The sequence below is a fragment of the Genypterus blacodes genome, unplaced genomic scaffold (genome assembly GCF_046128005.1).
Source record: "Genypterus blacodes isolate CSIRO-AG114 ecotype Tasmania unplaced genomic scaffold, CSIRO-AGI_Gbla_v1 ptg000042l_1, whole genome shotgun sequence".
Lineage (NCBI taxonomy): Eukaryota > Metazoa > Chordata > Actinopteri > Ophidiiformes > Ophidiidae > Genypterus > Genypterus blacodes.
Window position 1 is genome coordinate 82,568 of NW_027466855.1, and position 14,933 is coordinate 97,500.

General features: G+C 47.9%; 1 protein-coding gene across 2 annotated transcripts in view; it reads right to left on the reverse strand.

Annotated features, from left to right (window-relative positions):
* Positions 1–14,933, reverse strand: part of nbas (NBAS subunit of NRZ tethering complex) — a 99,311-nt gene that overhangs the window by 74,504 nt on the left and 9,874 nt on the right. The window contains exons 10-21 of one of the 2 annotated variants that reach the window (XM_076148717.1): positions 14,641–14,779; positions 14,436–14,498; positions 14,177–14,305; positions 13,680–13,743; positions 13,263–13,456; positions 11,983–12,258; positions 7,519–7,644; positions 7,062–7,213; positions 6,793–6,930; positions 2,683–2,761; positions 1,346–1,450; positions 979–1,115 (exon numbers count right to left, since the gene is read on the reverse strand). In XM_076148717.1, coding sequence (XP_076004832.1) covers positions 979–1,115; positions 1,346–1,450; positions 2,683–2,761; positions 6,793–6,930; positions 7,062–7,213; positions 7,519–7,644; positions 11,983–12,258; positions 13,263–13,456; positions 13,680–13,743; positions 14,177–14,305; positions 14,436–14,498; positions 14,641–14,779 — 1,602 coding nt within the window. Of the gene's footprint in view, positions 1–978; positions 1,116–1,345; positions 1,451–2,682; positions 2,762–6,792; positions 6,931–7,061; positions 7,214–7,518; positions 7,645–11,982; positions 12,259–13,262; positions 13,457–13,679; positions 13,744–14,176; positions 14,306–14,435; positions 14,502–14,640; positions 14,780–14,933 lie in introns of both variants that reach the window. The other variant, XM_076148715.1, reaches the window with a different exon arrangement.

Below are 14,933 nucleotides of genomic sequence, written 5' to 3' on the forward strand. Positions count from 1 at the left end.
AAAGTGCCCTACAGCGGCGGAGCCATGATGGATGCCCACTGCAGAGCCGCAGCCGCCTGACCTCCATACAAAACACACACACGGCTGAAGAAACGGAGCAGCGGAGGGAACGCGAACGGGACGGGCAATGAAATGACGTACTGGGTTAAATATGGGAAGCGTGTTGGCGCCCGGTGACGTCTGTGGAGCGCGGCCTCGGCTCCCCGCGTGCGTTACTTGGCAAGCGGATAGAAGTAGTAATTTTGGCGCGTGTGAAATTGGAACAGAGAGGAGAACGTGCGTGTAGTAATGAAAGGCCATGTAGTTGAGAGAGGGAGGACGAGAACACCAGGAGACGTTAAGTCAGCATCAGCAAAGTGTGGATGGCAAGTAGATGCAAGTTAAGTGGAAACCATACAAACTCATTTGCATAATATATTTGTGTGAATTTAGAAGCGACAATCAAACTTTATTCCGGTTTCGACCCGCTCGACTTTATCACCTCTATAACTTTGTGACGAGCAGAGAAGTATGCGAGTGTGCGTGAATGTGTGTGTGAGTACATGTGTGAGTGGGCGATCGGTCGTCAAATTCTAACTGGTAAGACTGATTCTCGTTTGTGGCATATTTAAATGTGTCACATGACCGTAACGGCGCGTTTCCATTCGCCCCCGTTTGAGGATTGGACCGCTCCAACACCGATAACCTAAATGTGTTGAGAATTCACTCGGTCCTCCTTGTCGTTTCCTTTGGCACATCTTAATTGCATTTTTACACCGACTAATTAATTTAGAGCGGCGTCTTGAATTAATTATGAGGCTGCATACTGTGAGGAGGACGAGCGCGACAGCTTCATCCACACCTGCTCGTGAACATATAGATGAAAATCACGGGGTTGAAAAGAAGGCTGAGTGTTTATTGTGTGTGTGTGTGTGTGTGTGTGTGTGTGTGTGTGTGTGTGTGTGTGTGTGTGTGTGTGTGTGTGTGTGTGTGTCTCACCAGGCTTCAGGGAGCAAGACGGTGTATTCGTGTGGAGAGGTGGTTTCTGGGAAGTTGTAAAGGAGAGCCAGCCGATGTTGCAGGAGTTCTGCTCCGTGGTACGTGAACAGAATGTCCAGAGCTTGAACGTTACTCTCCTGCAGCAAAACAAACCCGTGGCCACGCACGTACACACACACTTTAGCCTCCATTTAAGCCTCAGCATTATGAATGTGTTTGAAATTCAAAGGTAAATACTACACAGGGACTAAAAGTACACATTTGGTACGGTAAGTATTCATGAAAACCAAATGTGCTAGAGTAGAATAAGGAGTGTAAATTGATGTCAATTAAGGTGAAGCGTGAGAGGAAGTCGGTCTGTTTTTACCCTCGCATAATTCCTTGCGGAGAGAACGATGTTTTGGCTGCGGAACTTCTTAAAGAACTCTGCGTCGTATTTCTGCTCCGCCGCATGAGGGCCGCCGAGTATCTCCTATGAGGCGGGTAAACAGAGAAAACAAAGAGAGAGAGAGATGAAGATAAACACAGAGAGAGAGAGAGATGAAGATAAACACAGACAGAGAGAGAGAGAGAGAGAGAGGGAGCTACAAAGAGAGGGGGCGAGAGAGGGACGGGGGAATTGAGGGAGTCGGAAAAGCATCCGGGTTGATAAAATGACATTTGTAAAGCTGAGGGAGGTGTTTTCAGAGGACATAATGGGACCTCGCGGCGAGTCTGTCTGAAAAGATGAGGAGCACAGAGGAGTGAGCAAACGCCGAGAGAGGAAGATGTGACTGCAAATGAATGCAAGAGGACAAAGTCAACAGTGAAGCTATTTAATTTTCCAGCAGAACCGTCTTCTGTGTGTGTGTGTGTGTGTGTGTGTGTGTGTGTGTGTGTGTGTGTGTGTGTGTATCTGAAGGGAGAATTTGTTGTCTTGGCCTTTGCCTTTGAGTGTGTGTGTCTGTGATTAAAATGCTCTGTAGCATCATTGTTGCCAGGGTCCGTCTGTGTGTGTGATTGAGTGTGTGAGTCAGTGTGTGTGATGGATAGCCGTTGAATGGGCCTTATGCAGACAGCGGCCAAGTTGAAGTTGGGATGATAAAAAACCCTAATATCATATTCAGAGACAGGCAGATAAAATGGATCGGGGCAAAAGGAATCAGACAAGTGCTGCAGTTACCATGACAATGTCCGGATAAAGAGCGACACGTCACTCTGTCCGAGTTTAATATCGAGCGGGACAAAATCTCATCTTCACTCCCCTGCATAGGAGGGAAACCCGGTGTGACATTTTGAATGAGGAATCCAGAATGTTCCGCAGACGTTCATACATACAGGATTATACACAAGTGCCACAAAAGTATAATTATACATACACAGCATTTTGTTCTCTCTCAGCTCCCCAATTACCCAAGCGTGTCTCTCTTTCATGTATAGTCTCACGATGCCCGTCACGTAAATATCCTTGCATTATTTGTGGCGAGTGGAGCCGGGTTCAGACGGAGTGTAAACAGCAGGTAGCAAACACACCAAGGCCCCCAGCGGAGGAGGAATCGGACATGAAAAGCGGAGTGTTTGCATTAGGGCTGCCATAGGAACACGTGGAAACACAACAGCAAAACATACATATAACGTTTAAACTAGCTTGTGTACGCTGGTGCTCCTCTGTATGACTCACTGTGTGTGTACGGTTTGGACAATCAGTCCGGTGGGGGTTCTTACCTCATACGTGGCCAGTCTGTCCAGATAGGAGAGCAGCTTCAGTCGGCTACGGCACAGCTCTTTCTGCTCCAAAGTCAACCTAGACACAGGAAAACTCACAACGTCACCTGGACAGGAAAATAGAAGCATCATTGCACACATTTTGGACATCATAGAAGTTCTGCAACACCACCTTCAGCACCAAAGACCCAACTGGTGGCAAAATGTCTTCAGGTTCCGTTGCCTTCAAACCTCCTCTTACCTTAAATCAGCTGCAAACTGAGCACACGCACACACACACACACACACACACACACACACACACACACAGACTCTGTCCAAGGGGGTCTATAGAGTGTAATAATGCTTGGGGCTGGTCACCGTCACAACACCGCATCCTGCCTTCTAGACTTCATCATTTTCTCAGGGCAACAAATCAACTCCTTACGACCACAAAGGCGGCGGCGCTGTTATGTGTATGTGACGGCGGCTGTCGATGCGGTGACTTATTGCCCAGACGAGAATTAAATCCATTTTCAATGTCATTTAATCACGACCGCAAATAAATTGGATGACCGCAAGCGCCGCACCGCGAGGCCTTATAAGATATACCTGATTCAATCACTCCGGGTGCGCCTGAGGGGAAACGAACCCCAACTACACACACTCCTGTACTTCACACGTACTCCCGTGTTGTGGAATTCGCACCCTGGAAATCCACAAGGAAACAGCGAGACTGAGCCAAAACCCTGTAAAAACTTGGCCCCGATCAACCACAGCGCGACCACAGGAGAGCTGACCTCACCGCCGCCGCCTTAATCCCTAATCCCTCATTACAGAGTTCGCTATCGGGCCTTATCAGGTTCTCCTCCACACAGACTAACGGAGATTAACACCGGCTCAACACTCCTCTGGCACATCAAAGAGTGGCGGCTTAGCACTCGTACCAGCAGTAATTATTGCTTTGCTCTGCCTCTTAGGAGCAAAGTAATAAGAGTGGAGAAAGAGGGATGCGGGCGGGAGGAGGAGGAAGGAGGAGTGGACATTAAATGAGACGTTAGGAGGCGGTTTTGACTTCACGCGAGACGGCTCGATCGCGCATTCCAGCATAAATCCGAAGTCGGGCGAATGTTGGTGTGGCAGCGAGGCGTGACGGCGAGACGCTGAAACATTTCTGAACGCTTAAATTGACATCTGAAACATTATATTTACTACCTTAAGCATCATTTATAGAACCAAACACCAACGTGGAACATTTCTCCGTGGTGAAGAGGCTGCACTGAAAGAGCACTGCCACACATTTTAATGGAGGCTGCTGTGAGGGTGAAGACGAGGAGTCGCAGCTATCTTGTATTTTCATCAGAGCCACAGTTTATTACAGTCTCTCCTTCATCACTGTAGAAATACCTGGGATATTGCTGTACTGCAGGGAGATTAAACAGCTACCGCACACGCACACCAACAACAACAAGTGTGTGGTTGAAGTGATTATTCCAGTGTGTGAGGGACAAAATTGGACTGCATAAACAGACGGAAACACATCTCAAGTGGAGGCCTTCGCATGCCTGCACATTCAACAACAAGACCAATGCTGGGGTAAATGAGAAAATGGGACTTCTGATTGAGGGCTGATAAACTCCTCACACTCTCAATCCTCTTTCTATATATGGACACACACCCCGCACCCCTAACGCACTACAACACTCACCTACAACACGCGCACACACAGATACACAGGGGTGTATCCTGGACAAAACTGTATTTAAAGGAGACTGAGACAAATCTAGCAGGTTGCTTACAGAGTAGAGCCGTTATGAGGTCTTTTAAATCAAACATGTGGGTCACTTCTAACGTCTTCCATGAGGATACGGGAGGAGCAGTGGGCCGGTTTGTGGACGGGCATTAATAATTCAAAGTATGGTTTCTCCTGGACATGGGGGAACAATGGGGGATCTATAAGTGTCCTCTCTAAGAGCCGTTTGGATGAATGATTGCGAGGACAGAATGTTTATCTTACCGCAGGAATAATCAGTGTGTGATCAGGGACAATCACACACTCGTTTCGCTGCGTCGCCGCGGCCTAGAGAAATGGGCCCTCAGTTGATCATCTCTTACAAGCGCGCGCACACACACACACACACACACACTTCAAAAGATGTGACGGTTATTAATTAAATACGGCCCTTTCCTATACACACACACAAAAGCATCACATGCTTATGCGATTGTCTACCATCTACCAAGTTGAAAAGAAATGTAAAAACGCGCGCGCGCACACACACACACACACACACACACACACACACACACACACACACACACACACACACACACACACACACACACACACACACACACACACACACACACACACACACACACACACACACACACACACACACACACACACACACACACACACACACACACACACACACACACACACAGTAAGAGCAGCTGTGATCGATACCGAGCCATTTCTGTAATGGCGCTGTAGTTAAAAAGAAATTAAGAGAATTATTATCCGTCTCAAACCTCGAGGCAGCGCGGTTAGAGCGGTTAGAGCCATTAGTGAGGGGGGCTCCTCTGCACTCAAACATGACCAGTGGGCGCAAACACCAACACGTTTCCAGGACACGTGCCTGAGCTCTTTGACAGGCGCAGAGACGGACAAAAGGTGCAGTTAAAAAGGGAAGGAATTAAACAAACAATGGGTGAAATTAAAGAACAGAAAATGTGGGGAAGAGGGCAATTTCTGCACTTCCTCATATTAGACACTGAGGAAGTTGAGAAAGAAGAATAACAACATCCAGGTACTGACAGTTAAAATACCTCTGTAAGTGTGTGTGTGTGTGTGTGTGTGTGTGTGTGTGTGTGTGTGTGTGTGTGTGTGTGTGTGTGTGTGTGTGTGTGTGTGTGTGTGTGTGTGTGTGTGTGTGTGTGTGTGTGTCTGTACGTGTGTGTGTGCATACTGTATGCATAATATTGGTATGCGTGCATATAAAATGCAAATGCATATAAAACGTCTTGTTTTAGTACAAGCAAATTTACACTCTTGGATGGATTCTAATGGACCCACGTAATGTCTGGCATGTATTCACTTAAGTTCCTTACTGCCTCTGCATGTGTGTGTGTGTGTGTGAAATAGGTGATTAGTGATCTCTAAAGGGTTTTTCATTAGTCTTTCCCCAGGCACTCAACAACAAAAGCATAAATTACCTCGAGAAGATTACCCACTAATCTCCACCAACGCCCCCCCCCCCCCTCTCTGCCTCTCCCTCGTCCTCATTAATGTCCCCGTCTTTATGATGCCCTCTCCTGTCTCCAGCCTAATCACAACGATCAATGTTACATTTGGCAGCTTTCTCTTCAATTTCCTCCTAGCAAAGCTGTGTGTGCATGTGCGTGTGCGTGTGTGTGTGTACACCCTACGGGGCCAGATTTACGGAGCATGATGCAAATTACCGTCCAGGACGCACATTTCTGCGCCGCTGCATGTTTTCAATTTAGCGACGCATTTATTAAGACTGATTATGGAAATGAGCCCAGCTGCAAAATGTTCATTTCAATGCTCTGTTGGTATTTAAGACGCTTCTTTCCTCCCCTTCTTTTACAAGCTAAGGAGCTAAGCTACACTAGGCTAAGCTAAGAAAGAAATGGGTATAGCCTGGGCTGCTGCGTTGAGACACAAAGTCACAAACAACACACAATATTTCTCCATTTATGCAACTTCATTTCATTAGCTTCAGTTGACAAGGCCGGGTTTTATTTTAACTCCTGTTACTGACGGACAGAGACTTGATATTGTGGCTAACTTGGCTAAATAGCAGCCATAGCGTTATGCTGTCTGAGGGAATTCAGCAGGCACACATCTAAAGAAACCAGAAGTAGAACTTTACTTCTAGCACTGTGTATGAGTCATGTTCATATAATATGCACATCAGTGTCTTGCTCAAGGACACGTCATTAGGACAGATGCTTATAAACACAGGGGGTCGGGGATAAACTCCTCGTCGTAGCATCAAAACTCAGGCACCAGCTCCTCCCGCTGTGACTTCCCCTCTCCGTCTTTTGTCTGACTGACTAATTGCCTGACTAACTCACTGGCTGACTGACAAGCCGCCTGCGTACCTGCTGAAGTCGACCTTGGCCAGAAGTTCTTGCCGCTTTGTGTTCTCCCTCTCTTTCTTCACCTCCAGCTCCTCCTCCACAGACAGGATGTCCTCATAAGGGAGGTCGTCGAGGTCGATGTCACCCGGCATGATGAACCTTGGCGGTGAAACAAAGGGTTAGATTGCTTTGGAAGAACAAAGCGAGGAAGGCTGAATTGTGTATCCACATATGTTGAATGTGTGTGCGTGTGTCAGGATTGTGTTGTCATTTGTCTGCACTCGCCCTACCTGCCACCGTCCTCTCTGTTGCCAATAGCGATGAGGGCCTCCAGGTCGGTTCCCTTCAGGCCGAACTGCAGGAGCTCCTTAGCTGCGTCAACGTTCTCCGGGACGCGCTCCACGCACTCGTGCAACACCCACGAACGCTTGCGGATCTTGCTCTGAGCGGGCGACGGAAATGAGTTCAGAAAAGAACGATGGGATAAAATGAGACAGAGTGAGAAAGGGAGGGTGTGGAAATTTGGAAATCGGTAAAAATGATGCATGAAATACAGTGAGGGGCTGTGCTGCAGTTAAGTGTGTGCTGCACTCCCACACACACACACAAAGCATTATTCGACACCTAGCGTACTGTGAAAATGTTGACACCTTGATACTTCTCTGTCCTCTCATCAGTCACCTCTTTATTTCAGGTACCATACTGTTTACTATAGTTTCTTTCCATTTACATCACTCCTTCTCCTACCAGATAGTCTTGAATGGAGGCAATGCTGACGGTACTCTTCCTCCACTGTCTCTGGTAGACCAGGTCAGAGTCCAGATTGTAGGCCTGGGCTAGAGACAGGGCCTCGCCGTATTCTTCATTGTCAATCTGTTGGACGAATAGAAACACACACAATAAACTTGTGTTGGGAGACCAGACCACATCTTAATTAGCGATTTCATTACTGGATAAATCCCGAAGGAAGTATTATGTACGTTTCTGTGAGACTGTAGAGCAGAAAGAGGTATTTGAAGGTTTTTGAATATTCCGCAACCAATCCCGTCATCAATAACGTAGGATCTATGTCAAATAGCGTACGTCTCAAAAATCCAATACTGATTGAACGCAAAGTGATTGTGCCAAGTTCCGCAATATTTTCTACTTTTAATACACACTTTCATCTCCATTTCACTTCAACTTTTTGCAGACGTTTGTACTTAATATCGACCGTCCTACCGGATTTCTCTCGACTTTGTTGTTTGAAATGAAAGTGACGAGAAAAGATAAACGTGCAATTCTCGCAACATAACAAATCTCTTCAGCACGATTTATGTTCGGCACAAAAGAACTCCACAATTCCTTGCGAGCTGCAGGAGAACACAATCTGTTTCAAACTCTGTCCGTTTGTATGTTTGTTTTTATGCGATTACCGTCCCGAGGGCTTGGTATCCATTCAATAATCATGCACTGGTGTCCTAAATAAAGATGAGTTAAAAGCAAATGGTATTTAAAGAACCTTTGTAAAGAGAAAAAAAAGGAAAAAAAAAAAGCCTGTTGCCCAGTTTTTCCCCCCATAATTCAGACAGGGAGGACAAAGAAGTCGAGGTATTGGAAGAAAAATACTCACACATGAAGCAATGGCACATGAGAATTACATTACATTACATTACGATCATTTGGCAGACGCTTTTATCCAAAGCGACTTACATTACAGTTACCACCCTTCGCAGAGGGGGGAGCAATTGAGGGTTCGGTGCCCTGCTCAGGGGCACCTCGGCAGGGGCTCGAACCGGCAACCCTCCGGTTCCCAAGCGGAAGCTCTACCCACTGAGCCACTGCCACTGCAACCTAAGAATGACTGAGGCATTACATCGAACACCTTAAAACCGATTAGGAGTTGCTCAAATGTGCTGATTCTAATCTAGGTGGGGCAGCTGGATTTGGGCCTGTGATGTGGAGGGATAAGGAGAAACGCTGAGGACTGATGAAATATTTGGGAAAATTTCACGAAGGAAGATCAAATGGATAAAGAAAGAAAGAAATGAGGCGCCCATGGTGGGGCTGAACACCACTGCTCCAGTACTTCCTCTCTCCAGCTATTAGTATTATCTCTGTTGGCAGATCAGCGCCATGAGATGACGATGGAGATTTGTGTCAAGTCAACGTCACACAAAATCCGAGCCAACAGCAGCATGACACCTCTGTTTATGTAGCGCACACACACACACACACACACACACACACACACACACACACACACACACACACACACACACACACACACACACACACACACACACACACACACACACACACACACACACACACACACACACACACACACACACACACACACACACACACACACACACACACACACAGAGCATCTTTGCCTGTGTGTAGGAGTACAAAGCAACACATTAGCCAGACTGCAGTTCCTCGAGGGCAATAACAACCCCACACAGTTAAACCTCACGTAGGCGGACATCAAATATTACTTCCTACTCTCTCTGGATTCAGCTAATAAAACTGTTAGCAGCCCTGCCAAATCTCTACTCACACCGCCAGGGCTTCGCCACCAAACAAATCATGGAAGCTCCAAAAACACACGGAGCCCAACATGAGAATAGAAGCCAGAATCAATCGTTCCGGGCCGTTAAAGTTTCTTATCGCATGTTACTCCGACTGCAGAAACGTAACCGAGGCGAATCTCTGAGGAGCGATTGGGTGATTATGTGTGTACTGTGCAAGTGTAGACACACATAAGCACACATGCTTGGTTAGTGTTTGGATAGAAATAACAAACACACACACACACACACACACACACACACACAAACGTCATTAAGTACATGTGCTAAATGAAGAAAACAAAGGTTTGCAACAGGAGAGCTGCAGCAGCGGTGATGTAGGTCCCAAGTGTTACAAGGAGATAATAATGATGTATGATGTTGCAACTCTACACTGCGAGGATTGATGTTGATGACTAATGGCGTATAATGATGATGACGATGATGAAGAAGGTAGCAGACGACGGAGGTCATAAAAATGAGTGATGAGCCGCTCTCAAACTCGGGGGCCGTCGAGAGCCGACACCGCTCTCGCTGCGCTTTGTGATAAAGCGCGTTGTTGTCTTTGCTGCAATTTGTAGCTAAGCAGCGACGGCCATAACTCTAATGCGGCAATTAGCATTTGAGCAGGAACCCCTGGGACTGACAAACAGCCTTAAAGCAGGCCGAGCGCATCGCCTGGTGTCGGTTGCTCCTCGGCGGCGGTGGTCTGGAGCCGTTCCAGCCAAACAAACAAAGGCACTTCAGCGAGCTGGCAGAGGATCTGTGCTGTCAGAAAACAATTTTGAGGATCAGTGTGTTAGAATTCCGCCAGTGACCAAGAGATGAGGCGTCCTTCAGTTGCTGCTAAATCAGGCGGAAAAAGGAATTAAGCGTTTCAAGCTAAAACGGGATATCCACCGTTTGCTGTTGAAAATGATGGCTGACATGAACATTCCCACGCTATAGGATACAAGTCATACGATAACGTGTTCAAAACGTCTTCAGTGATGCGTTTCTTTTGAGACATGATGCAAGGTAACACCAGGTAGCGTCATTCATCCATGTATGAAGCAGAGAGCCTCCAACATTGGAAATGATTCAACCTTAACGGCACCGTTTTTCTATTTACGCAGCAAAACAAATCTGACAACTTTCCTGTTGCTTGTGCTGACGTGCATTTACATTCCAGAGCTCCTCAGCGTGAATACAGTGATGAAGATCCGACTGCCACGGTTCATCTCGGCGGACCCCGGATCCCAATCTGATGAAGACTTTTCTTGTCGAAACACATTTGTTATGTTTGTGTTCTCCGGCAAACCGCTGAAAAATGATTGGTGTTCCTCGCTATTTTCCGCCAATTTTAGGTGTGAGGTCTGAAATGCTAACATATCGCAGCTGCACACTTATGTAGCAAATTATGCAATTTAAACACACAACCTTTTTGGCATAGGTGTGCGTCTGCCTGCACATCATTCTGCTGCAAAAACTCACCTGATTATACCCCCCTCACACACACACAGAGTCTAATCGGTTTAATTTATTGTGACGGCAAAACAAATCATCTCATACCGGCTCCTAATCATACACTCTGTGCTCTGTGTATCCATTTTTATTATTGCATGAGTGTCTGTGACAATACAGGAGGTGATCACCCAGGAGAGCGTTTGTCTCTCACACACACACACACACACACAGACCTCACGGTTCACCTATGGCGTCTACAAATCATGCAGCTCATTATTTTCAATTATACAACACCGGATGGAATGAGCTCCACTGCGACTAAAAAAAGGAAAGTTTGTCCTGAGGGCGGCGCCTGAGGAAAAGCCACAAGGTTATTAAAATCAGAAGGCTTCATCCCCACCGGCGAGCTTTAATATGCTAAATAACTTTCACAGAAATCTGCTCATTAGATTTTATTATCTGTTGGACGTAAGTGGAGGTTTTGGCGCGATGGCGCTCCATGAAGAGTCAAGCGAAGCGGCCAGAGTGTGTACTGATTGGGCGTGATGGCTGAATCCAAATGTTTGGACATTCTGCGCACTGCTCTTGTGAAGTAAACAGAGGCGGTGCTCTGGTGGAGGCCAGGATTGCTCTGAGCTCTACAATTACACCACTTGTTAGGTCCCACAGGGCCCGGGTGAACTATATGCAGAATGCATAATGCGCCAGACTTCTTCAGGGAAATTGGCCCTAAAATTACAGCAATAAGGAGACGGCGAGGAGGAGGAGGAGGAGGAATAAACACGCTGTATTTATTTGAAGTCATGTATTGATGAAGGCGTGAGGGAGGGCTGGGATGACTGGTTGGGCCTGTAGCACGGGAGACTCAAGATCTATTAAAGATATTCTCCAGAATTACATAAAAGAATCATCATATAAGCTGCTGGAGAGAGGGAACGATGCTGGAGATCCTCAGGACAGCTGTATTGTTCTTACAGATGTCTGAGCAGATGAATCAAGTTAAACTGTGGCCATATTGGGCTCATTATCCAGACTTTATCCAATAGAGCTCATTTCAAGTTCAAATAGAGGGATATTGATTCCGTATTTCACCGTGTAAGACTTTCTGATTACATTCACTTCAAACTGTGACGGCTGGAAATCAGCTTCCCGCTCGGGGAGGAAGACGGCGAGGGCGCGGTGAAGGTGAAGGTGAACACGGTCTCCTTACCTTCCTCTGGTACAGCTCCTCCGGCGTGGTTGACCTCAGGCTGACCAGGCGGTAGTTCTTGGCGACGGTGCGCGGGCGTTTGCGCGGCGGGGCGAAGCGTTCCATCTCCGTCACGTAGTACAGGCCCTGCTTGACGTAGCCGAAGTAGCGAGCTTTGGCCGAGGCCTCCGAGTCCGAGTCCGAGTCGCCGCCTTCATCGCCCTCCTCGTCATCGCTGGCTCCTCCGCTCGGGCTGCTCTCCAGGCGTCCACGCTTCTGGGCGAGCCTCACCTCACACTGCAAGGAAAAATGCAATTTCAGGTCAAAACGACGAGGAGATTCTTCAACCAAAACTGGAATTATGAAGTTTGTCAGGTATCAAGTTCCAAGTCTAAACCCATTAAGTCAATGGACGTTTGAGATCAAATAAAGGTCGAATGACAGACGAGCACATCAACAAGTCAAGTCTCAAGTCCTAATTCAACTTCCAAGTCAATCAGAAGTGGAAGATGGATTCAAGTTTGAGTGACGGACGAGTCCTCAGCCTATCCTCCCGTCTGGTATCAACAGAGACGCTGCGACTGCACTGCAGCAGGATTTCCACTTTCTTTTGGCAGAGCTGAATCTGGTAAACACAGCACATTTATCTGCCTCTCCCAGAGATCAGCAGGCTATCGAAACGAAACAACAGCAAGGTCAAGCTGCTTGATAGAGAATCTAAATTAAGGCCGTTCACACCGTTTTCTCCCTCTTATCTCGCTCCGTTCTCCACTTTTCGTGACTGCTTCGTCCGCCTCGCTCATTTTTCTCCCCGCACCCTGCAAAGTCCTCATATTTCATACCGACGCCCCCTCTAGGTTTCAGCTGTCGGCTGCTCTATCGCAAAGCTCCGCTCCCAGCCAAGGTCTCTGAAACCTTTAGCACCTGTCAGACATTAAAGCGGCTGAAATCAATGGCGAGTCAATGCGGCGTTCATTGTGCTGTACTCACACTTTGCTATTCTAATGTACTAGATCATGTAGGCAAACATCGCATTAGTGTTGTAGAGGCCCTGTGTGTGTGTGTGTGTGTGTGTGTTTAAGACTATACTGGATCGGCACACACACTATCGCCCCGAGTAACAGCAGGCTGATGAAACACTCCACAAAAGTTGTCTGTGTCTCGATCTCTCTCTCAAATAGGAATAAACTCAGAAATTCAATCCGAGCCAAAGCGCATAAATCAGGTTTTACTCCCACCAAAGCCGCACAGAGGCGCCTCCTCGCCCTCCACCCTCGCCTTTCACAAGACACAGGATTTACCTCTAGGCTGAGGAAGCCGCCATCGTGCGCGGGTGTGAGACGCGGCGTCGTCTCGAACCACTCGCACGACTTGCCCAGGAGGTTGCGCAGCGTCCGCACCGACGACACGGTGACGGAGCCCGAGCAGCGGGCCAGGATCAGCACGCCGTCGCTCCACCAGTTCACATCCACCAGCGGGTAGTACTGCTCCTTATCTGGGGACACAGTGAAGTTCAACCCTCCACTTTAAACTCACAGTACAGACACAGAGGGGTGCAGGGAGGGGAAACACATTTGCTGGCCTGTGCATATATGGTTGGTTGTGTGTTTAATACCTACAGGATTGAGGGAATGAGACGTGTCACAGATCATTAAAACATGACTGCTGTGTCAGCACGTCAGCACGTCAGCCCTCTTTAGCCCTGCAGGCAAAGCTACCTTTTATTTTCTTCCTTCTCTCCAGCGAAGTCTTCCACTCCGGGTTGATCTCCTCAAATCCTGGCTGTAGCAAGGACGGAAAGATGGAGGAACCAGGGAACAAGGGGGGAGGGAGGGTGTGAAGTGAGAGAAGGAGAGAGCGAGAGAGAGAGAGAGAGAGAGAGTGAGGAGGGAGGGAATTAATCTGCTAAGCCTGTTGACATTTACAGCACGCCGCGCAAACGCCAGACTGGGACCGGCGCTGGAGCAGAACATGCATAAATGCCGCGGAAATCGGCACAGCGTCCCGTAAAGGCGACTTCTTCCTAAGCTGTGTGAAAAGAACACGCACACACACACACACACACACCCTCTGACAAATACACACACCTTGGCCAGAGAGAGATTACATTAATACATGTAGTCAAGCGGTAAACGTACAGAATAAGACTAGCGCACACACGTATGACTGCATGCGTACGTACACACACAAACACACACACACACACACGGCATACCTGTTGTTCTTGGCTCCACGACGACCTCTGCTTGAGGGAGGGAACGTCCCAGATGGACAGACGACCCGAGAAGTGGATGACGGCCAACAGGGCGCCATCGGGGCTCAAGCTCATGCGGAATACGCCATCCTGGACCAAACACGCATCCATAAACACACAAGCACACACACACATACAGCTTGTTTCAGCAGCTCCTGCATATTGGATGGTAAATTCAGGGTAGGCAGAGAGAGAGAGAGAGAGAGGAGGCAAGCTTTACCTTTTCATCTCCTTGTCGGGAAAATAACCTGAAGCTGGGGATCCTGAAGAAACCTCGCTTCTGCTGCTAACCACGCAGAAAAGATGCCGTCAGTCTGTGTGTGAGTGTGTGTGTGTGTGTGTGTGTGTGTGTGTGTGTGTGTGTGTGTGTGTGTGTGTGTGTGTGTGTGTGTGTGTGTGTGTGTGTGTGTGTGTGGTTTCCCTACCGCCTTGACATCATCTTCGTAGCTGGTGACCTGTTTGTAGTGCGGCGAGCCAGACAGAGTCCTCCAGGCCGTGATCCCGCAGCGCGAGGCCTTGGATGTGCACTCATCGCCCGACTCACAGCCTCCGACCAGCAGCAACCTGCAGCAACAACAACAACAACGCGCTCTTCATATCAATGTATGGCTGCGTGTGTGTGTTATGAGGGTGTGCTTCAGCTGGACCGTGGCGCTGCAGAATGGGTAGCAAATCCAGGGGAGTGGCTGGCAAATGTGGGTTCAGGAAGGAAGCGGCA